Source organism: Mesocricetus auratus, unplaced genomic scaffold (assembly GCF_017639785.1).
Source record: "Mesocricetus auratus isolate SY011 unplaced genomic scaffold, BCM_Maur_2.0 Super-Scaffold_100007, whole genome shotgun sequence".
Lineage (NCBI taxonomy): Eukaryota > Metazoa > Chordata > Mammalia > Rodentia > Cricetidae > Mesocricetus > Mesocricetus auratus.
Window position 1 is genome coordinate 75,054,158 of NW_024429191.1, and position 24,849 is coordinate 75,079,006.

General features: G+C 39.0%; 1 protein-coding gene across 3 annotated transcripts in view; it reads right to left on the reverse strand.

Moving 5' to 3' along the window:
* The window catches only part of Npepps (aminopeptidase puromycin sensitive), a 76,221-nt gene that overhangs the window by 35,251 nt on the left and 16,121 nt on the right, over positions 1-24,849 (reverse strand). The window contains exons 3-6 of one of the 3 annotated variants that reach the window (XM_040749594.1): positions 15,108-15,185; positions 7,444-7,565; positions 2,120-2,227; positions 361-561 (exon numbers count right to left, since the gene is read on the reverse strand). In XM_040749594.1, coding sequence (XP_040605528.1) covers positions 361-561; positions 2,120-2,227; positions 7,444-7,565; positions 15,108-15,185 — 509 coding nt within the window. Of the gene's footprint in view, positions 1-360; positions 562-2,119; positions 2,228-7,443; positions 7,566-9,686; positions 9,792-15,107; positions 15,186-24,849 lie in introns of those variants that run through there. The other 2 variants (XM_040749596.1, XM_040749595.1) reach the window with 2 other exon arrangements.

Sequence of the window (24,849 nt, forward strand, 5' to 3'; positions counted from 1 at the left end):
ACTTGGTGTGAACAATATACCTATATATTTTCATGGCAATTCCACAGAAAAACAAAAATCTGTTTTTATATTTCTCTTTTATCCAGAGCCAGAGATTTGAACCCATGACTTTATGCACTGATAAACACACACTCTACCACACTCCCAGCCTCCAAGTTCCTATTTTCTAGATCATTATCTTATAAAATGTTAATCCAACATCAAGGTTGGAATATCCAAAATCCTAATAAAAGTAAAATAAAAGTATCAAACAACTTTCCAATTAAGTCACAAATAACTGTATTAATAATTGATCAGAAATGTAGATTCCCCAACCTGGAGTTATGGACTGTTGGAACAATCCTCTTCAAGGACATTTACCTCTAGTGCAAATTTTCCTTGCTCTGCTTTGCCAACTGGGGTGTAAACACGGACACACACACCGTCTTTTGACCTTGTTTCTACAAAGTCATATTCACCCACAACAAATGCCACCAGATACGTAGACATAACAGGTGTGCGAGCAAACTTCACTTCTACTAAATTTTCATCATCAGGATATGGTTTCCGGTCAATTACATTCTTAAAGAAAAAATAAAAACATAAAACAAAAACAAAGAAATTTTAAGGAGATTTATATTGTTATTTTAGAGTGAATGGTAGGCAAAAACTATAGGCTTGAATTTTTCCCTTTCCCTTTCTTAGAATGGCTTATTTTAATCCCAGTTCATCAGTGTTTTTATGTGATGAAGATCTTTCCTCTTAAGAGGAAAATGATCTGATAAAGTTCTTTTTCCTCAGCAGGGCAGTGGTGATGCACACCTTTAGTCCCAGCATTCAAGAGGCAGAAGCAGGCAGATCTCTGAGTTCCTTAGCCAGGGCTACACAGAGAAGCCTTATCTTGAAAAATCAAAAGAAAAGAAACAGACCTTAAATTTACTAATATTAAAATGTAAATGAACATTCTTTTTACTGCATTACTCTCTAGGAATATCTTGAAGAAAATGGTATTTTCTTTTTCTTTTGTTGGGGAGGGGGGGTTCAAGACAGGGTTTCTCTGTGGCTTTGGAGGCTGTCCTGGAACTAGCTCTTGTAGACCAGCTGCCTCTGCCTCCCAAGTGCTGGGACTAGAGGTGTGTGCCACCACTGCCCAGCTTAGAAAATGGTATTTTCTATGGAATTTTCTCCATCAGTAAGTAGGCAAAAACTAGATGTTTTGTTTGTTCACTTTTGACTTCTGGGAAAGGGTCTTACTATGTAGTCCAGTTGGCCTGAAACTCACTATGTTGTCCAGGTTGGTCCTGAACTTGCAGCAATCTTTCTGTTTCAATCTCCCAAGTGCTGGGATTACAAGCATGAGTCACCATGCTAGTTCTTTACAGCCAGAGTCCAAGCTCTTGGTTACTATGCATCTTAAACAAGGTGGTCTTAGACAATACTGTTTAAGAAATGAAAGCTTATCTTATCAATAATAGTAAAGATAGCATATTTTAAAAAAAACAATCAGCTGGGCGTTGGTGGCGCACGCCTTTAATCCCAGCACTTGGGAGGCAGAGGCAGGTGGATCTCTGTGAGTTCGAGGCCAGCCTGGTCTACATGAGGGAGTTCCAGGACAGCCTCCAAAACGATAGAGAAACCCTGTCTCGAAAAAAACAAAACAAAAAAAAATACAATCAGTCAAAAATCTAAATATGCTTTTTTGTATAGCTATCACTTCTAGCATTTAATGAGAAAGCCAATACTCTTATTTCAAGTAATACATAAGGTGTGCCTTACTTACGTCTTTCAATTTTGAAAAGTGGGAAATCTGGGCATGGTGGCTCATAGACATAATCCTAACACCCAGTTTGGGCTACAAAATAAATACCAGGACAGTCTTGAATACAGTGGACCCCGACTCAAAAACAAAATAAAAAGTAAAATCTTGTCAGTGGCTCTAACAGAGAAGTTCTTCCTTGAGGAGAAAAACAATCACAAAGCAACTAAGGAAAACAAGACTTACTCAAATTAAAGCAAACTAATAGTGTATTAACGCTTCTTTTATGTAGTAAGCATTATGCTAGGTGATTTCACATTATTCTATTTAATAAACAAAGCAAACACACCAAAGACTATTAAGAGTTGATTAGCACATACATACCATGTTTGATAAAGCAACTCTGTCTTTAGGAACAACCAGCGAGATATCAAAAGTTGCTTTAATAGCAGGCTCATCCCAGCAAGGAAAAGCTCTCCGGGCATCAGTAGCCTTAAGGAAAAAACACAAATTTAGATAAATCCCATTAAATTATCCTCAGAGGCTGTTTCATGAAACAACTGCCCTTTTGCTATCATTCCTTCACAAGTTTAGTCAATAATTTTTTCTTTCTTTCTTTCCTTTTTTGTAAAAATTGTATTTAACATTTGGGAGGCAGAGGCAGGCGGATTTCTTTGACTTCAAGACCAGCCTGGTCTACAAGAGCTAGTTCCAGGACAGCCTCCAAAGCCACAGAGAAACCCTGTCTCGAAAAACCAAAAATAATAAATAAATAAATAAATGTTTTTAATGTATATAGGTGATTTTAGGGATGCATGTTTGTGCACCATTTATACCTGGCACCTTCAGACTCCAAAAGACGGTGTCAGATACCCTGGAATTAGAATTACAGATGGTTTTGAGTAGCCATGTGGGTGTTAAGAATTGAATGTGGTGGGTTCTCTTGAAGATCAGTCTGTGCTCTTAAGCCTTGAGCTATCTCTCCAACTCCTTCATTTCTTTCTTTCTTTTCTTCAGTACTGAGAATAGAACACAGGGCCTTGGATATAATAGGCAAGCCCTCCCTACTGATCTCTATGCTCAGCCTTCAAATATTTATTTTCTGCTCTGCCAGGAAATGAACTAGGTGCTGACTACAAAGTGAATACAATGCTGCTACTACTGTCACACAAGCAATTAATTGAGATCTATTCTCTTATAAATCACAACAAAATGAGAATCATTTGTAATTATATTTTTGCTTTTATTAAAATATTTTAACATTTCAGATTTAACATGAATAAATAACATTACCAATAGTATAGACACAATACAAAGCACAGACTGTTTAGTTTAATACCATGCTGTAAAGATTCAGATTAGGGAAAATATGAGAGAAAGTGCCTCTGGCTTTTATTTTAAAGTAAAATTTAATACAGAAATAAAAACATGTTGGATATTATAATAAATAATAAGAATAAGAATACTCCTAATCTTTGATGTACTCTTTTCTTCAGAATGAGAAGAATAAAAACAGATGCTCTATCAAATTTAAAACACGTCATATTTTTAAATGGCGTTCTTATATACTACATAAAACTGTCACTATCCGGCCTACTTAGAGACCTCATTCTTTTCTATAAAAACTAAACATGGGTCTAGGGAGATGAGTCAGTCAGAAAGTGTGGACTGAGCAAACAGGATTGTACTCCATTCTCAGAACCTGTGCTTGAGGTGGTCTTTGTTACACGAGTGCTGGGGAAGTAGGGATGAGGAGACACCCAGGGCTTCTTGGCCAGCTGGTGAAGTCTAATTGAAACTCTTTTTGGTTTGTTTTTTTCTTGGAAGGGGGGATGAGTTGCTGTTTGTTTTTCAAGACAGGGTTCAGAGTTTCTCGGTGTAGCTCTGGTTGTCATGAAACTGCTCCGTAGACCAAGTTGGTCCTGAACTCGGGAATCTGCCTGCTTCTTCCATTTCCTAAATGCTGGGATTAAAGGAATGTACCATCATGCTCAGCTCTAATTTAAACTCTTAAAAAAAAGAAAAATAGATAGCACCTGAGGAATGATATCTGAGGTTGAACTTTGACCTCCATGAACACATGCATCTGCTCACATATGTGAACCTGTTCACACACACACACACACACACACACACACACACACACACAAATAAACACTAAATAGCCAGGCATGATAGTACATGCTTGCGATTCTAGCACTCAGGAGGTAGATTAGGAAGGAGTTTAAGATTAGACTCAGATGCATTGTGACTTTGCGGCCCGCTAGGGCTACATGAGACTGTCTTAAAAAAAAAACAAGTCAAGGGTGGAGGCACACTAAGAACAGGAGTACTTAGGAGGCAGAGACAGGACCATCAGAAGTTCTAGAATATTTTAAGCTCCATAGTAAGATTGAAATCATCCTGGGCTACATTGAGAGCCTATCTCAAAAATAAGTAAACAAATAAAAAATGTAAAGATTAAAAAAAAGGGCCGGGATAGTGATGGCGCACGCCTTTAATCCAAGCACTCGGGAGGCAGAGGCAGGCGGATCTCTGTGAGTTCGAGGCCGGGCTGGACCGACAGCCTCCAAAACAATACAGAGAAACCCTGTCTCGTAAAACCAAAAAAAAAAAAAAAAAAAAAAAAAAAAAAAGAACAAGCTTAAAGCAAAATACAATTCAGTGGTTTTGCAAGGCAGACGTTATGAAAAGAAATAATGAAAACACACAGAACAAGAAGCAGACATTTTTTCCACCAGTGTTGGGGAATGAACCCAGCACCTCACATATACTAGCAAAGTACTCTACCATTGAGCTATGGAGACTGCATTCTCAAACTAAATTAAGAATTCTATCAGTGAATTAAGACATTGGCAAATAAGAAAGAATGTCAAGAAAGAAAATACAGGAGTTGGAGTGACAGTACCGTGGAAGAGCTCCTGTTGCTCTTGAAGAAGACCCAAGCTTGGTTCCCAGCACCCACATCAGATGGCTCTTAACTGCCTGTAACTCCAACTCCAATTCCATGGAAATCTGATACCTTCTTCTGGCCTCCTAGGACATCTGAACTCCGTGCATGCGCGTGCGCGCTTGAGCACACACACACATTCCTACCTACCTACCTAAAAATAAATCTCTTTAAAAGCAGAGCATGGCCGGGCGTTGGTGGCGCACGCCTTTAATGCCAGCACTCGGGAGACATAGGCAGGCGAATCTCTGTGAGTTGGAGACCAGCCTGGTCTACAAGAGCGAGTTCCAAGGACAGCCTCCAAAGCCACAGAGAAACTCTGTCTCTGAAAAAACAAACAAACAAACAAAAAAAGCAAAGCATAAATGGACACCTTTAATCCCAGCACTTATGAGGCAGAGGCAGGTAGATCTCTGAGTTTGAGACCACAATAGTCTACAGATCAAGTTCCAGGCCAGCCAAGGCTAAATGAGACCTTTTCCACCCCTAAACCTCCCAAAATAGCCATTAAATAACACATTTAAACTATCTTTATTTGGGTTATCTGAGGTGGAGCTAAGGAGACATAACACTTTAAATTGGGTGCTATCAGAAAATAGAAGTAAGCCAGGCTTGAAAACCCAACATTTGACAAGCTAAGGCAGGAAGATCATGAAGAATGTAAGGAAAAGCAGGCCTAAATTACACAATAACAACAACAAAAAACCTTACTTGGAAGCCTTGCAAGATGGCTCAGCTGCTTAAGGGTACTTCCTGTCTAACAACCTGAACTCAATTCCAGGACCCACAAGATAGAAGGGAAAAATCAACTCCAAGTCATAACCTGATTTCCACACCAGTACCACAGCACAGAAAAAACATACATATATTTTTTAAGTTGAAAATTCTTTGGGGCTGCTCACAACCATTTGTAACTCCAGACCCAGGGGTTCCAACACCCTATTCTGGACTTCACAGGCACTGTATACACATGGTGCACAGACAAATGAGTAGGAAAAACACCCATACATATAAAAAGTCAACTAAATTAAAAAACAAAAACACAACTGTCTGCTTTCCATGCTAACTTTTGGCAACTGATGGATTCTTGGGGAGGGGCAGTGCCTGCTTTCAGCTGTGTACCAAATGGAATGCCCACCAAACTTCAATAGATACTTCCAACCCTACGGCCACACACACAGTCCTGGCTAAAAGAAGCCAGGGCTATAGAAATGGGAGAGGCTAAGAGCATGAAGTGCCCTTGCAAAAGGCCTGATTATGTTCCCAGCACCTATGTTGGGAGCCTCACAACCTGACCTCTGTGGGTTCCTGAACACACACACACACACTCACTCAGAGTCACAAAGTAAAACAAAAAGCATTGAGTGTAAGAGAGGGACCTGGAGTGGAAGGGAGATAAAAAGAGAGAGGAATACACTATATACAAGTATGAAACTGTCAAAGAAAAATTTCATTAAACACCACCCCCACACACACCAAAGAGCTGTGGCGCACACCTTTAACCCCAGCATTCAGGAGGCAGAAGCATTGGATCTCTGTGTTCAAGGCCAGCATGGTCTACAGAGCAAGTCCCCCCCCCCGCCTCCCCCGAAAAAAAAACCCAAAGTGTGAGTTTTTTGGGTATGTGGGAAATGAAGTTAAACCCTAGACAATCTACAGCCAGGTACAGTCACCAGTGACAATCGCCCATCACCATGCCTTAAAAAATTGAGGAAATCAAGGACTTTCTGCTCAAGGCCAGAGGAAGGATGCCAAATCCATCAAGATCAAGACCAAGGATAATGTGACGGTCAAGAAGGTGTGTGTGTGTGTGTGTGTGTGTGTGTGTGTGTGTGTGTGTGTGTGTGTGTGTGTGTGTGTGTGTGTGTGTACATATCCTTTATTTTTGATTTTTTGAGACAGGGTTTCTCTGTGTAAGTCCTAGCTGTCCTGGAACTCTATGTAGATCAGGCTGGTCTCAAACAGTGATCTTACTGCTTCTGCCTCCTGAGTGCTGGGATTAAAGGCATGCACCACCACTGCCCAGTCCCTCCTTTTTTTTTTTTTTAAAGGTTTCCTTTTTTTAAGATTTATTCTTGGGGGCTAGAGAGATGTCTCAGAAGTTAAGAGTACTGGCTGTCCTTCCAGAGGTCCTAAGTTCAATTCCCAGCAACCACTTGGTGGCTCAGGACCATCTGTAATGAGATCTGGTGCCCTCTTCTGCTATGCAGATGAACACTGTGTACATTAAATAAATTTAAAAAAATTATTCTCGTGTGGGCTCATACCTGCAGGGCAGAGCAGATACCCTCAGAGAGGCCAAAGGATGTCAGATACCCTGGAGCTGGAGTTGCTTAGTTGTCCAATGTGAGTACCAGCATTGAATTATCTCCCCAGCCCTAGTCATCTCCTTTACATAGATAAAAATAACCCTGAATATAAAATACATATTCTAGGGCAGACATAGTGGTGCACTCCTTTAATCCCCAGCAGAGGCAGGGAGTTCCAGGCCAGCCAGTGCTACACAGAGAGACCTTGCCTTGAGAAAAAAGAAAAGAAAAACAACAACTGAAAAAAATTACATTAGTGGATGGGCATGTGTGCACCTTTAATCCCAGGACTCAGGAGGATCTCTGAGCTCAAGATCAGCCTGGTATACAAAGTGAGTTGCAGGACAGATAGAACTACATAGTGAGACCCTGTCTCAAAAACCAAAAACAATTTAAAAAGTAGAAACTAGAAACCAAAAAGAATTACATTAGTAAAGAGCAACACATACCTCAAACTGTGTGACAGCAGCATAGCGTACCTCTCCAGCAGGGGTGGTATATTTACTTCTATAGAAACCTTTCATTTTGTCATTCAGCTCTCCAACAAAATCTATCTTTAAAGTTCCTGTACCTGTGATTGAAGATGAATAGAGATCTTTTTATGGAGATGTTAATAAATATCAAGTATCAGAAATATACCCAAGACACTATATTCAACTGGATATTACAATGTTCAAAGCATTTCCTTTCTCAAATACTCCTTTTGGCACTGAAGAGAATACTCTAGTGATTGGCATAAATGGTAAACTAATCCTTAAAGTCTGTCTAGAAAACATCTTCAGTAAGTCTCAAATGCCCACAATATATGAAACAAGAATAAGAAAGACAACACTCATTATTAAATGTCTGACACATGTTTTTATGCATGAGACCTCCAGCTTTATAAAGTTGGGAGGTAGTGTTCCCCTCTTTTAGGAGAGGAAATGAGGGCTGAAAATTTAAAGTAGCTTTGCAAAGGTCATATAGTAAGTAAGCAGCAAGGATGTTTTTACCCAAAACATACTCTCTGCCAATTATACCATGTGATTAGTCCTTTTTGATAACTTCATGCACACAAAGTAAATGCAGCCAATTATTCTACCATTAAAGACAGCATTTGTTTGATCCAGATAGAACACTGATTGCATATTCTTGTAAGGAAATATAGTAAAGAATAATTATTTGATCAATGAAAGGGCAAAAAAAACCTCTCAGAATCAACTCAATCATCTGAGCACTAATACTAAAGAAACTACTAAATTGAAGCAAAAATGCAACCTAAATACATATCCATATTGTTTTAAGAGCAAAATGAGTTTTTGCCTATACATTCGAATTTTGCTTTTATATACTGTTTTTAACAATAGAATAAAGATAATTAAATCTAATATTCACCTGCTAAATTCAGATGCATGGTAAAACAACAGTCCCATTCTACACTTCACAAATCACACACACACACACACAAAGAATTTTGAAAAAATGTTGACTTTGGACCTGATCTTTTCCACATGCCTACTTATAATAAGATCAGGAGAATGTGAGGCTAACAAATTAAAGATATGAGGAAAATGATTAGCCAATCATGCCAGACTTTATATCCTAATATTTCAAATTGTCATTTTGAAATGTCTGATACTGATTAAATGTAACTGATTTTTTTCTCCTTTGACATATATTTTTGTATGCTCTTACAAAATCAAAATCCATGCCTAAAACTGAATTTGTTCTTTGGAAGTCTACACAACTGGCAAAGGACAAAAGGCACTGCCTCTACAACAAGTGTGTCTGCCATGTGGCTAAACTCATTTTCTTACGTGTCACTAAGTGATTCTGATAGTTATTTAAGACAGAATTTCAGACTACAATAGCAAAGAGTAAGCATTAACTAGTGTCACACTCTTAAAATAATCGTCCTGGAAAACAACACTAACAGCTTAACTGAAGCTCAACTGGAGAGACATCTATCTGTGATAGGTATAGTTTTAAAATTAGACATTTGATCTATGACATCTTAATGGACAATGAATATTTTTTGGTGTGTAGTACTAGCATGAACCCAGGACATCAGGAATAATGCTAAGATGGTTCTCTGCCACTAAGCTATATCCCAAACTCCAGTGAATATTTTTTTCTTTAATGAGAATAGCAGATTACTAGGATAATAAATACTATCACAGTTATAAGACTCCTAAGAGTCTTATTAATGATGCTATTAAGAATTAACTACTAGGGCTGGAAAGATGGTTCAGAAGATAAGAGCTGGCTGCTCTTCGGAGGTCCTGAGTTCAATTCCCAGCAACCACATGGTGGCTCACAACAATATATAGTGTGATCTGATGCCCTTTTCTGGCATGCAGGTGTACATGCAGATAGAACACTCATACACAAAGTAAATAAACCTTAAAACAAAAAAGAAGTTATAGCTAGTGTAAAAATGTAAGAAAATTGTTTTATTCTCTATAGGAATTTAATATGTATTAACATTATTATATTTTACAAAGAAAATATAATAGATTGTTCTAAATCTCATTACCCTTAATGGGAACTGACTGATTTTATGTTACAGTTCCACAGATGAAGTTGGCAGTCTGCTTTCACTGTCAAGATGCTTTCTAATATAACTCATATTCACAGTAAATCTACTTTCAGTTTTCCTATTTGGAACAAAAGTGGGTTTAAAACTCAGAACTAAATAAGAAAGGCTGCTTACACTTTTACTTGGTTTTAAATCTCCAAGGCCATCAAACCATAACAAGATACTGACAGTGACCACTTCCAAAGAGTGGCTTACTAAACAAAATACAAAGTATTGGAAAGGATAATTACCTGAAATTCAAACAAAACACAAGTTAAATGTTTTTTAAATCATTAATAAATTAGTTTCACATTATACAATACTAATCACAAAGTTATTACCATTAACATAAAATTTTACTGTGAGTAGAAAAAAAAAGGGCTTTTGACAAATCTCATTTATCAAATACCATTATGAACCAACTGCCGCCTGGTCTTTTTTACACCTATTCACATGTAACTACTTGTTTCCTCAAATTAGATACTTAATTTCAATATCCAACCTACTTATGTTTGGATATTAAACCTTTAAAAACATAAAGCCAGCTTAGTGGCCCACACTGTTAATCTCAGCATTTGGGCAGATCTCTCTGTGAGTTTGAGATCAGCCTGGTCTACAAAGCTGAGAGAGCTCCAGGTCAGCCAGAACTACAAAGTGACACCGTGTCTCAAAATATAAAAAACAAAAAACATAAAATGATTAAAATTAAACGACTAAAATAATCACAATATCCATCAAAAACGCAAATGTTGAAAGTTTGAGTTATAATTATAAAATTTATATATCGTGAAGTATTTTAATAAGAAATTTAGTAAGTTTATTAAATGCTATAAAACTAAAGACCAATATATGTAAAAGGGAAAACACTAAGAACAACTATGTTTCTCCATATTGATACCACTTTACAGTACTCTGAAAACTGTTCTCAAGCTTTTAGACCTTGATTATGGGTTATTAACCAATATTATAGAATGATGCCCCAGTCAGAGATGTTTTACTCAGCTATGTGATAACTGCTACAGTTGTTAAGTTTAAAGGGACAAAACACAAAGCCTACTAAAAACTAAAAATCATAAGACTATGTTCAATATTTACTCAATCATCATCCAAGACCAGTTCTATAATCTGACAAAATTTTGAAAAGAGCCAGTGGTGGTGGCACACACCTTTAATCCCAGTACTCAGGAGCTAGAGGCAGGTGGATCTCTGTGAATTTGAGGCCAGCCTGGCTTATAGAGCAAGTTCCAGGACAGCCATGATTACACAGAGAAACCCTTTCTAGAAAACAAAACAACAACAACAACAAAAAAAAACTAAAACAAAACAAAGACAGAGAGAGTGGTTCAGGTGACACAGATTAGAGGTGGAATGCCTGGGTATGAGGCTCTGGGTTTAATCTCTGGTACTGTGAACAAAGAAGCAAACTAAAAAGCCTAATATAGCAGAGACGGGCTTTTGCTTGCTCTATTTTTTTTTTTTTTGAACTGAAGTATGATGCCTAGGCTGGGTGGGTGCGCATGGCCATGTCACTAAAGAATAGCTGGCTAGCAAGTGATCCTCCTGTCTCCACCTCCTCACCTAGCCTCACCTGGCTTTTTATGTGAGTCCTGGAGATCAAACTCAGGTTGTCAGGCTTCTCGTAAGTAGCAAACCTGTATTTTCTCACATGGAAATTGAATTCAAGTCCTTGAACATGACAGTAGACTTTCTCGTAGTTATCTGTTTTTGGTCACTGGAGCTTGATGTCTAGCTGATTAACTTGGTCTTTCTTTTTAACTATATATATATATATATATATCCTGCTTGTACAGCACTTTACTTATATTCGTTATGTTTTGATATGTAGCAATTTTCTTATTCAGTTCTAAATCATTTCTAATCTTCTTGTTTCTCTGTTTATTATTTTCGATGGAGTCTTACTAGTTTTCTCATGATGCTCTCATTTCAGCTTCTTAAATAGCCAGGACTACAAATACATGCCATGATGTTTAGCATTTTTTAATTTTCTTCTTCACTTTTTATATTTTTGCAGTACTGAGAACTGCATTTGGCTTTGCACACACTAACCAAATGCTGTGTGAATTTAACTTTCCTAACAAGTTTGACTCAATTATTCAATATAAGGAAATTTTTTGCCTTTTTTTTTGTTTTTGTTTTTGTTTTTACGAGACAGGGTTTCTCTGTATTGTTTTGGAGGCTGTCAGTCCAGCCCGGCCTCGAACTCACAGAGATCTGCCTGCCTCTGCCTCCCGAGTGCTGGGATTAAAGGCGTGCGCCACCACCGCCCGGCTTGCCTTTTTTTTTTTGAAACAGGATTTCTCTTATATAGTTCTGGCTGTCCAGTGACTAACTATGTAGACCATCACCTGAAACTCACAGATCTGCCTGACTCTGTACCCCAAAAGCTGGGATTAAAGGCATGTGCCATTTTGCCCAACTTTGTTATTGATTTCTAATATTCTCACAGGATAAACATAGAATATACGGTGGTGTCCAGAACAGTCAAGAGTTGTGACACAGAGAAACCCTGCCTCAAAAAAGCATAATGGGAGGGAGGGAGGGAGAGAGGGAGGGAACAGTCCCTTAATCATATGTACTTTTTTCAGTGGGAGGGCTGGCATGATAGTTTAGCGGTTAAGAGCACTGGTTCCTCTTCCAGGTGACCCAGGTTTGATCTCCAGCTCTCACATGGCACACAACCATTTGTATATCCAGTTCTAGGAGATCCGACCATCTCTTCTGGCTTCCACTAGAATCAGGCACACACTTAGTGCACAAATATGGAGGCAAAATATTCATACATATAAAGTTACTTTTTGTTTTGTTTTGTTTTGTTTTTTTGAGACAGGATCTCTCTACGTGGTCCTGGCTGTCCTGCAGCTCTGTAGAGCATAATGATCTCAAACTCATAGATCCTCCTAGGTCTACCTGCAGAGTGCTGGGAGTAATGCCCTGTGCCAGACTAAAATTATTTTATTTTTATCAAGTAACAGCTCACATTCTAAACTGATACAGCAACCCCAGGCTGACCTATACCCTACAAGTCCTGGCCAGTTTGTCTCTGTAAGTGCCCAGCAGCCAAAGTTTAACTCTGATTTTTTTGTTTGTTTCCCCAGCCCCCTGGCTGTCCTAGAACTCACATGTAGACCAGGCTGGTCTCTATCTGAAAGAGATCCTCTTGCTTCTGCCTCCTGAGTGCGGGAACTAAAGGTATAAGCCACCACCCGGCCTCCAAAGGTGTTTTTTTGTAGACTGAAAGCGCCTGTGTTTAATTCAAAGAGATTTTTTTTTCCCGGGGTGGGAGAGTGGGGGTTGTTTCGAGGCAGGGTTTCTTTTCTCCGTGGCTTTGGAGACTGTCCTGGAACTAGCTCTTGTAGACTGGGTTGGTCTGGAACTCACAGAGATCCGCCTGCCTCTGCCTCCGGAGTGCTGGGATTAAAAGTGTTCATCACCACTGCCTGGTGCATTTCTTTGTTGTTTTTTTCCTCTATTTTTTGGAACATATTAAATTATATTTTCTGAAACTTTTACTTAAGAGGAGGAGGAGCTGTAAAGATGACTCAAAGTTAAAATGACTAACTGCTCTTCCAGAAGATCAGGGTTCAATTCCCAGCACCCACATGTTGGCTCACAAACTTCTTTGACTCCAGTCCCAGGGGATCCAACATCCACTTCTGGCTACTGTGGGTTCTGCATACATGTGATACACATGCATGCATGCATGCAGACATACACAAATATGTTTAGGCAAAACACCCATACACATAAAAATAAACACATTTAAAAAACATTTAATTTGCCGGGCGTTGGTGGCGCACGCCTTTAATCCCAGCACTTGGGAGGCAGAGGCAGGCGGATCTCTGTGAGTTCGAGGCCAGCCTGGTCTACAAGAGCTAGTTCCAGGACAGCCTCCAAAGCCACAGAGAAACCCTGTCTGGAAAAACCAAAAAAAAAAACAAAAAACAAAAAACAAAAAAACATTTAATTCATCATAGTATGACTTCCAAAAGCCATACTATGTGTATGCACATATACATACATTAGACACACGCCAATTTTTAATAATTTTTTTAGAAACCAGACAATAGGTACAAACAAGGATAAAAACAACAGCTGTGTAAATATTTAGACATAATCCAGACATCTGCAGAGAAAACAGAGAGGAAGTACTAAGATGGGGTTTGGCCTAGTCCATGTGCCTCCTGATTCTGTTTCTATCTCCCAAGTGCTGAGATTACTGGTGTGAGCTACTATCTCCAGCTGAGCATCATTCTATTGGTACTACTTTAGAGATAGGATGCATCAACATGAATATATACTTCAGAGTTTTAAAGTTTGTATTATAATAAACACTTTATTATAGTAATAAGAATCAACAAACTGGGGGGGGGGGGGGTTGAGACAGGGTTTGGAGCATGTCCTGGAACTCTGTAGACCAAGCTGGCCTCAAACTCAGAGATCCATCTGTCTCTGCCTCCTGAGTGCTGGGATTAAAGGTGTGCGCCACTAATGCTAGGCTAATTAACAAACTTTTACTGTTAAATATATTTCACTTATACTAATATGCCATAATGAACTTGTTAACTCAGTGCTGAACAAATGTTAGTTCTAATTATTCTCACCAACACATATAATATCTTACTTTTTAAAAATGCCTACACTTTTTGGTATAATACATTTTTGGTATAAACTTTTCCTTAGAACATATTCATACTAACAGAACTGCTGAGTCAAATGTGAGTTAAATGTCATGAATCCATTTGGGCTCTTTGCAGGTACTAACAAGCTGGTTTTCAAAAGTAATTACATGGGTTTATCTCTACCAGGTATTACAGAGACATTTTTATCATCACATATCTTTCTCATTTAAGATTTATTTTTATCAGGGCGGTGGTGGCACATGTCTTTATAATCCCAGTGTCTCTGTATAACAGCCTGGCTCCCAAATTGATTTTCATATAATTTCTTCTATATTAAGCTCTGATGGTCATCTACTTTCTTTGTGCTTTTATGCCAAAATATAGTAACTAACATACCAACAAATCTTCCCTTCCGTGCCCTCACTAGTAAAATTTCTTTCTGATTGTACACCAATTGTATGTGGAGCATTCTTCCCAGAGATTTCAACCAGCAGCAGATAGAGCTAAGCAAATTTATTTTTAAGAAACAAAACTGTGCTGGGCATTGCAGCACACGCTTTTAGTCCCAACGCTTGGGAGGCAGAGGTAGGACAATCTCTGTGAGTTGGAGGTCAGTCTGGTCTACAGAGTGAGTTCCAGGACAGGGAGAGCTACAAACAGAAACCCTACCTTGAAAAACAAAAAGAAACAGTTAAATATCAAACATCTTATTCTATAGTAAATGATCTTTAGTTTTCTGTTTAAGTAAAACACAAATAGATAGAAATTTGAAACTTTTATTTTCATAACCCAGAATTTTTACAGGGAGGGAAAGTTCTAAACACTTTGTGAGCAATACTCAGGGAAGAGCTGGCACACGTTCCCTGGGAAGCTACCATGCATGGTTTCTATAGATTTCACAGAGACAGTCTCTCACCTGTCTGGAGAGTACTAGGAAAGGACAGGGTGACTTTCTCATCCTCATTCTGATAGTTAAATCCTGTTGCGTGGATTTCTGTAAAGAAGAAGAAGAAAAAATTACTTCACAAATCTGAGTACACTGAAAACAACAAATCTAGACTTTGCGGGTAACACCTTTAACAAAATTTCTACTGAAATGAATAAAACATTCTTGTTTTGTGAGACAGACAGGTCTGTCCTGGTATTATGTAGCCCAGGTTGATCTTGACCTCATAGCAATCCCTCCCACTTTATCCTTCCTTTTTGTTTGTTTGTTTGTTTGTTTGTTTGTTTTTTGGTCTTACTATATAGTTCTGGCATTCAGAGATCCTGTGCTGAGATTAAAGCAGTGTGCTATCATACTAGGCAAAATTCTCAATTTAGTAAATTAAGTTTCAATAATCAGTAAAACATGCTCCTTAAAAAGAATTATATGTGGTTCAATGGGTAAAGGCACTTGCTGACAAGTGTCTGGTATCTATAATTTATCATGTAAAAAAGTAGGAGAGTACCAACACCACAAAACTAGCCTCTGACCTATACATGTATGTAATGAACTCATACAGACACTCGTGCACACACTTGAAGTTTAAAAATAATTAAATTTCTATATAAATTTGCATTCTTTGGTGATGTAGGAAAATAGGGTTACTACAAATGATAAAGTTTTCATTTCATTTCTATTCATTTATACTGTGCTAATTTTGTGATAGGATGTTGTATGATAGTTTGATTGTATTCTGACACACCTGATACTGACAACAAATTTTGCTTTGAATCAGAGGGCAGAGCTAGCTACTAGCTGACCAAAATTAACCATAGAAGTTTTGGAGGACTGAAGACAGATAGACACAGGAAGGAGTAGGGCAGTACTGAGAGAGGACCTTGGCCCTTTTGGATGGAGGAATTAAAAACCACTAGACACTTCTCTGACACTTCTCTGACCATTCAGGCTCTTACCCCAACATCTGACTTACCCGAGTTTTTATTGGTAAAGAGTAATTATATAAATGCATCAATAGGGTCTGGCTATACATAGCCTAAAGTTGTCCTTCAACTAGCAGTTCTCTTGCCTCAGCTTCCAGAGCTGTGATAGTCTTGCCAGACTTATGGAAATGCTTCATTCTAATTCTGATAAGACTGTGGTATTACTTTCTCTTATGAATCTTTAGACCCTAGTACACTGCCAAGAATTCATTGTTAAAGGTATCATGAGAGTCTTGCACCCCACCCATTCCCTGCAACATAGAGAATAATGCAAACTCAGATCGAAATCACATCCTTTTCTGGATTGTTTGCTCTTGGATTTTATACAAATAAATAAAATAACATGTACAGATAAATTAAGACTTGAGTTATTTACTCTCCACTAACCAGGAGGAAAAAAAAAAACCTGCTTACTTTAATGCCATGTAAGGAAGCTTACTTGACACACTAAGAATCCATAAACCAGTTCCAACCAACACATCCCAAGTACACCCCAAATGAAAATAATGGGTAAAGATATGGTCTTAATAAACATGTGAAAAAATATTCAGTATCAAAACCACAAAAACATACCATTTCAAACCCACTATGATAGCTATACTTAAAATTATAGACACATCTAGGAGAGGCTGTGGAGAAACTGAAGCTCACATATACTTCTGATAGATTATAAAATGGTAGAAACCTAGTAAGCAGTTTGGTACTTTGTCAGAAGGTTAAATATACAGTTACCTTATGGTGGGACAAACCCATTCCCATCTGTGTTTTCTCTATCTCTCTATACCTCTCTCTGAAGAACTACATAAAGACTTGTATATGTTAAAAGTATACAAAGGTTCACAATAGTACTATCATTAATAGTTCCAGTGTGGGGCTTCTGTCACTGAATGTCCATCAACTAATGAATTGATAAAATGTGAATAACAATGATGTTATTCAACAACAAAAAGAAATTTGGTGCTGTACCACAAGATGGCTTAGTAGGTAAATAGGTAAAGGTGCTTGCTACCATACCTGACAATGTGAGTTGGATCCCTGAAACCCACATGGTAAGAGAGAACCAATTTCTGAAAGTTGTCTCTGACCCCCACACATACATTATGGGGTACATGCCACCTGCCCAACCAAATAAATGCATGCTGAAAACAAAGAACGGGGAGGAGGAAAGGAAAAGAAAGGAGTGCCGTAATGTGGATCAACTTTGAAAGAGTCTCATGCAGTCCAGACTGAACTTGAGCTTACTATGTGACTAAAGACGACCTTAAACTCCTGATCCTCATGCCTCAGTATCTCAAAAGCTGAACTCAAAGGCATGGGAGAGCAAGCTCAACTAGTGGTCCTCTAAGTTGCTTTTTTGTTTGTTTGTTTTGTCTTCTTATTCTTTTTCTGTGAGTACGTGTGTGTGTGTGTGTGTGTGTGTGTGAGAGAGAGAGAGAGAGAGAGAGAGAGACAGAGACAGAGAGAGACAGAGAGAGACAGAGAGAGACAGAGAGAGAGAGAGAGAGAGAGAGAGAGAGAGAGAGAGAGAGAGAGAGAGAGAGAGAGAGAGAGAGAGATCAATTGAGTGTCTTTTTGAACAACTCCACCTTAATCTTCCAGGTGTTTTGGTGTGGTTTTTGTTTTTCCTAGACAGGGTTATACTATGTAGCATTAGCTGTCCTGGAACTCACTATACAGACCAGGCCTACCTCAAATTCTGAGATCTGCCTGCTCCTGACTCCCTAGTGCTGGGATTAAAGGCATGTTTGAGGAAGGGTCTCTGACCTTGGAGTTTACTGATTTGGTGAAACTGGCTTTCAGAGATCCACCTGTCTCTGCCCATCCCTACATGGGTGCTGAGATCCGAACTCAAGTCTCACAAGGCACGTTACTCAATGAGCCTACCCCATTGTTTGTCTTTTTTTAAGCACTCTACCACCAAGCAACATCCCCAGTCCCTATGAACTTGAAACTGAACATAAACCAAGTTAAACAAGACCAATATAAAAGAAATCCATATGAAATGTCTAGAATAGGCAAATCTACAAAAACAGAAGGTAGATAAGAGGCTGAAGGTGTGGCTCAATAGCAGAATATGCCTTATGTGTGCAAGGCCCTGGGTTTAATTCCAAGCACCACTGAAAACAAACAAAAAGCCTAGACACCTGGGGTTGACAGTGCAAGCTTACAGTTCTTGCCCTTAGAAGGTAGATGCAGAAGAGTCAGAAGCTCTAGGTCAGTCTTAGGTACATTACAAGTTTGAATCCAGCCTGAGCTACATGAGACAACTATCTTTAAAAAATAAAATAAAGTAAATGAGTGGCAGATTGAAGGGAGATCAGCAATGAGTACTTTTTTCTTGGAGCTGGAAGATATTGATCGAGTCTGCTGATGGCCATACAGGGTTTGTGAACAAATTAAAAGCTGTTAAAATCTACGCACTTGATTCAATTTTAAAATGTTTGGCTTTATGAGGCAGCATCTTGCACTATAGTTCAGGTTGGTCTGAAAACTGCAGTCATCCTCTCAGCTCCTCATCCCAAATGATGGGATTACAGGAATGGACTACCATGTTCACAGCCCCGTAGAGAGTTTAAACTAACTAGCAGGATTTCAAATTTTTTTATATTATCACAAGGTTCATATATGTGCTGTAAAACTAATTTTTTTTTTTTTTTTGGAGACAGGATTTCTTTATGTAACAGCTCTGGCTGCTCTAGAACTTACTTTGTAAATCATGTTGGCCTCAAACTCACAGAGATCTGCCTGGTCTCTGCCTGGCTAAAACTAAAACCTTTACAAAGCAGTTAAATTCAGACTTTGAAAGACCTTTCATTGACCCCCTAAATAAGCATTGAAGGAAATGAAGTTAAGGTTATGATGAAAACTGCATGGCTAGACTAAATCTCAGCTGCCTTCTTGTAATTATTTCTAAAATACTTTATGTAATCCTAAAATCGTTTCTGAATTTAAACAAATACCAAAAAATTGGAATATAGAGGGTTGTTCGCTTCTTGAACAAAACTAAAAACATACTGTAAAGTGATTCCATAGAATACAAGGAAAGACAATTATCACTTCAATGCCTAAAAATGCAAAATTCTGCCATGTGTGATTGTACACACTAGCAACCTCAGCACTTGGGAGGCTAAGGTAGGAGGGCCATGATGAATCTGAGGACAGCCTAAAATGATAGTGAGACACTACCACAAATGATCAGATAGACAACAAAACAATTATTCTTTTCTCTCTGTGTGTGGCATGTGCGTGTGTATGTGGAGACCAGAAGGGGCAACACTGGTGTCTTCCTGAACCTGCAGCTCGGTCTGGCTATGCTGGTCTACAGAGTGAGTTCCAGGACAGGTTCCAAGGCTACATAGAGAAAGGATCTGTTCTATCACTTTTAAGAACAATCGTCATGCCGGACATTGGTGGTGCACGCCTTTAATGCCAGCACTCAGGAGGCAGAGGCAGGCAGATCTCTGTGAGTTCGAGACCAGCCTGGTCTACAAGAGCTAGTTCCAGGACAGTCTCCAAAGCCACAGAGAAACTCTGTCTCGAAAAAAACCAAAAACATAAAAACAAACAAAAAAAGAATCATCATCACAGGGCTGGGGGATGTAGCTCTGATGCTTATCTAACAAGCATGAAGCCCTGGGTTCTATCCCCAGTACTGCATAACATGGGGCCCGGTGGTATTTATAATTCCAGGACATAGTGAATTCAAAGCCAACCTTGGCTACAGGAGACCCAAATGAGACAAAATAAATAATCCTCATTCTATATGCCTCTCCAGATTTATTTTGCCCTTAATATCAGTTTATTCTGTATGTTTCATGGTTACCTGTTAGGATATAATAATAAATATTTGGGGTTTTACTCGGTGGCATTAGCTCACAACTCCATCCCCAAAATAGGTGCTAATTGAGTATAACTTAATCTTTCTTGCCTTCTTTGTCCCCACCATTTCAGAAGAGAATGCTATATGGAGATGCCAAGAGGAATCTGGACAGGCCTTCCTGGATTTTCTTGCCAATTGTATTAGCATTAGATATGAAACAGGTTCCCCAAAGGAAGCCAGGAGGTGATACACAAACATCCCCCACCCTCTTTTTGGTTTTCAAGATAAGATTTCTCGTGTAACAGTCCTGGCTATTCTAAAACTCACGTGTAGATCAGGCTGGCCTTGAACTCACAGAGATCCGCCAGCCTCTGCCTCCTGAGTGCTGGGATTAAAGGCCACCAACGCCCAGCTACTGTTTTGTTATTTCTCTGAGACATGATCATACTGTTTATGTTGCTCAGACTGGCTTCAAACTCTCAATCCTGCCTCAAGCAACCTAAGTTATAGAAATGAATACTTTGCATTGGTATGGATTTTTGTTTATTAATACAAATTTAAGGTCAATTTTGTTATACATAAATTTCTACTCTTTAGGCATTGTGTTTATGCAGCTCTTTTAAAAATGTAATGTATAGCTGGGCGGTGGCAGAGCATACCTTCAGTCCCAGCACTTGGTAGGCAGAGGCAGGCGGATCTCTGAGTTTCAGACCAGCCTGGTCTACAAGAGCTAGTTCCAGGCAGTCTCTAAAGCCACAGAGAAACCCTGTCTCAAAAAACAAAACAACAAAAAAAAATGTAATGTACAATTAAATACAGATTATAGATAGTCACTTATAGTAGTCAAAACTTATAGTTATGTTAGGTTTTACAGAGTTATATTTCAAATGGATAGGTATTCTTCAAAATCTTTTAAAGACCTATAGAATATGGCATTTAAAATGGTTTATTAGGGTTTTCCATGACACTGAAGACAACTGCTCCTGGCAACACCAATTACATCTGAGACAAAGATGGGCATCGAAGAAACTTGTTATGGAGCTTGCTTTCAACATGGTAGAAATAGCCATTTGGACAAGAAACTGTTCTTGCCTGGACTGCCTGACAGCACACTGTCTAAACTGGACAAGTAGGTTACAAATAAAAGTGACTGCTGGCCGGGTGTTGGTGGCACACGCCTTTAATCCCAGCACTCAGGAGGCAGAGGCAGGCGGATCTCTGTGAGTTCGAGACCAGCCTGGACTACCAAGCGAGTTCCAGGACAGCCTTCAAAGCCACAGAGAAACCCTGTCTCAAAACACCAAAAAAAAAAAAAAGTGACTGCTGAACTTGCCAAGGGACAGAATGATACTTCAAGATTCCTTCATCAAAAAGTCTGCCAAACATTCTGGGCCTTTAGGCTGAAGAGGGATGCAGAAGAACTTTGGGTAACTGTCTAGACAGTGAGATGTCTCTGTCAATTCCAGAGTTTATATATTATCCTTCTGGGATCTTTGATGGAGTTGAAGACAGAGAGTTATGGTTTTCCTTAGTTATGATAAAAGATAAGTTATATATAAAACTTTAGATTCACAAAGATAGGATAGATGATAGAATATTTTTTTATTTTGCCAAATGTTAATGGACTAAATATTGTTAACTATAGTTCTTGCTTGACACCTTTTTTTTTTTTTTTTTTTTTTTTGGTTTTTCGAGGCAGGGTTTCTCTGTATTGTTTTGGAGGCTGTCCTGGAACTCTCTCTGTAGACCAGGCTGGCCTAGAACTCACAGAGATCCGCCTGCCTCTGCCTCCCGAGTGCTGGGATTAAAGGCATGAGCCACCAACGCCCAGCCTTGACACGTGTTTTGTTATTTATAATTTTACTATGTTGCAGTTAAAACCTTTTTATTTAGACAGAAAAGAGGAGATGATGGGGGATGTTTCTCTAATTGGTTGATGAATAAAGCTGTTTTGGTCAATGGACAGACAGGATGTAGCCAGGCAAGAAGTACATGCAGGGCTACCAGACTAAGAGAAGGCTGGGAGAAGAACACAGACAGTTGGGTAGAGAAAGAGATGCCATGTATCCTCGAAAGGAATAATATGCTGAATATTATGGATAAGTCACAACTTCGTGGCAATACATAGTTTAATAGAAAAGGGTTAATAATTAAGAGAGAGCTGGCCAATATAAAGTCCAAGCTATCAGCCAAACAGTTTATAACTAATATAAGCCTCAGCGTGTTTATTTGGGACTGGATGGGACAGAAACTTCCATCTACAAATAGCTCACAAAGATAGGATAGGTGATAGAACATTTTCTTTAGATTTCGCCAAATGTTAGTGGACTAAATATTGTTAACTATATAGATAACTGTTTTTGTTATATGTAATTTTACTATGTTAAAGTTAAAACCTTCCTTTTTATTTAGGCAGAAGAGATGATGTGGGATGTCCTTCTGTATGCTGTAAATATGTTTCTCTTATCGGTTGATGAATAAAGCTGTTTCAGTTAATAGACAGACAGGATTTAGCTAGACAGGAAAAGGTAGTAGGCAGAGTTAAGGAGATGCCATGTAGCTACCAGGAAGATAGGATACCCAGGCATTCTCTGGTAAGCCAAGTCCATATAGAAATGCATAGACTCATAGAAATGGATTAATAATTAAGAGAGAGCTAGCCAATAAGAAGCTTGAGCCATCAACCAAACAGTTTATAATTAATATAAGCCTCTGTGTGTTTATTTGGAACTAAACAGTTACGGGACTGGGCAGGACAGAAACTTCCATCTACAGCAAGTGTCAGGATTCCTTATAGAAATGAGGCCACAATGTCAGGCTTACAAACTTATCTTAAACTTTATTGGAATTATTTTTTTAAGGTTAGGCATGATACATGTCTAAATACCCAGTACTCTAGAGGCTAAAGAAAAAGAAGCTGAGTTGGAGGCTAGCCTAGGCTACATAGTAAGACCTTGTTTAAAAGCACTCAGGAAAAACCAATCTTTAAAGTGGAAGAGTAAGGCTAAGTGGCACAGAGCATACTTTGCACACATGTGCCTGTGTTTAACCTTAAACTCCACAGAAACAAACATGGGAACAGGAGCAGATGATCAGACACAGTTATTATTCAACACTATTTCCACACTTCTAAAATTATTTCATTATGTACTTTTTTTTAAAGATGTATTTATTTATTATATATACAGTATTCGCCTGCATTTATATGTGCGTGCCAGAAGAGGGCGCAAGATCTCACTACAGATGGTTGTAAGCCACCATTTGGTTGCTGGGAATTGAACTCAGGTCCTCTGGAAGAGTAGTCAGTGCTCTTAACCTCTGGGCCCTCTCTTTTTTTTTTTAAGATTTATTTATTCATGCATATGAGTGCTCTATTGCATGCATGCCTGCACGACAGAGGAGGGCATCAGATCTCATTACAGATGGTTGTGATCCACTAGGGGGTTACTAGGAACTGAATTCTGAACCTTTGGAAGAGCAGTCAGTGCTCTTAACAACTGAGTCATCTCTCCAGCCCTAAGTACTTCTTAATTGTTTGAAAATTAAATGTGTAGCCCGGCAGCAGTGGCACACGCCTTTAGTCCAAGCACTTGGGAGGCAGGCGGATCTCTATGAGTTTGATACCAGCCTGATCTACAAGAGCTAGTTCCAGAACAGCCTCCAAAGTCACAGAAACCATGTCTCAGAACAAAAGAAAGAAAGAAAGAAAGAAAGAAAGAAAGAAAGAAAGAAAGAAAGAGAGAAAGAGAGAGAGAAAGAGAGAGAGAAAGGAAGAGAAAATGTGTAATATAGTTGGGTGTGGTGGGGTACATCTTTAATCCCAACACTGGAGAGGCAGAGGCAAAAGAATCTCTGAATTGGAGGCCAGTCTGGTCTACAAAGTGAGTTTCAGAACAACCAGGGCTTATTCACAAAAAAAATTCTGTCTCGAAAAAGTAATAATGAAATAAATAAAATGTCTAAGCCAGACTTGTTAACATTCCTATAACCCTAGTAGCTGGGAGGTAGAGGAGGAAGGACCAGGAATTTAAGGTCACCTTCAATTACCAAACAAGTTTGAGGCCAACCTAGGTAGGCTATATGAGATTTAGTTCTCCAAATATTAAGAAATATTCTCAAATTGAAGACATAGTTCACAGGCAGAACACTTGTCTGACACATGTAAGGCTCTAGGTTTAACCTTAGTACCTTTCTTGCCTGGAGTATACTTCAGTGGTAGGGGTGATTACAAAGCATTCACGGGGCTCTGGGTTGGAATATCAGCATCACATGAACAAAAATATTCTTTTGTTTGTTTCGAGACAGGGTCTCACTATGCAGCCCTGGCTGTCCTGGAACTCACTCTGTTGACCAGGCTGGCCTCAAACTCACAGAGATCCACCTGCCTCTGCCTACCAAGTGCTGGGATTAAAGGCAGACACCTATATACACACAAGTGCACATGAAGGTCAAAGGACAACCTTCAGTAGCTGGTCCTTTCCTTTTAATTTTATGAAGATTCAATTCAGATCATCAGGCTTGTCAGGACTTGGAAAGATGGCTCAGTAGTTAAGAGCATTTGTTGCTCTAGCAGAGACCTGAATTCAGTTCCCAGCACTGAATGTGGCTTATGACTGTTCTTAACTCATGTTTCAGGGACTCTGAGGCTATCTTCAGCTCTCTACACCCAGCAGCTAACAATGATTTATAAAATTATTATTGCTGGGCAGTGGTGGCACATGCCTTTAATTTCAGCACTTGGGAGGCAGAAGCAAGAGGATCTCTGTGAGTTCAAGGCCAGCCTGGCCTATAAAGTGAGTTCCAGGACTGCCAGGACTATTACAGGAAAAAACAAACAAAATAGTGATTACTATTAATGGAGGTGAGCATGATGCGGGGGCACACATGCTCAGGAACACATGTGGAGATCACA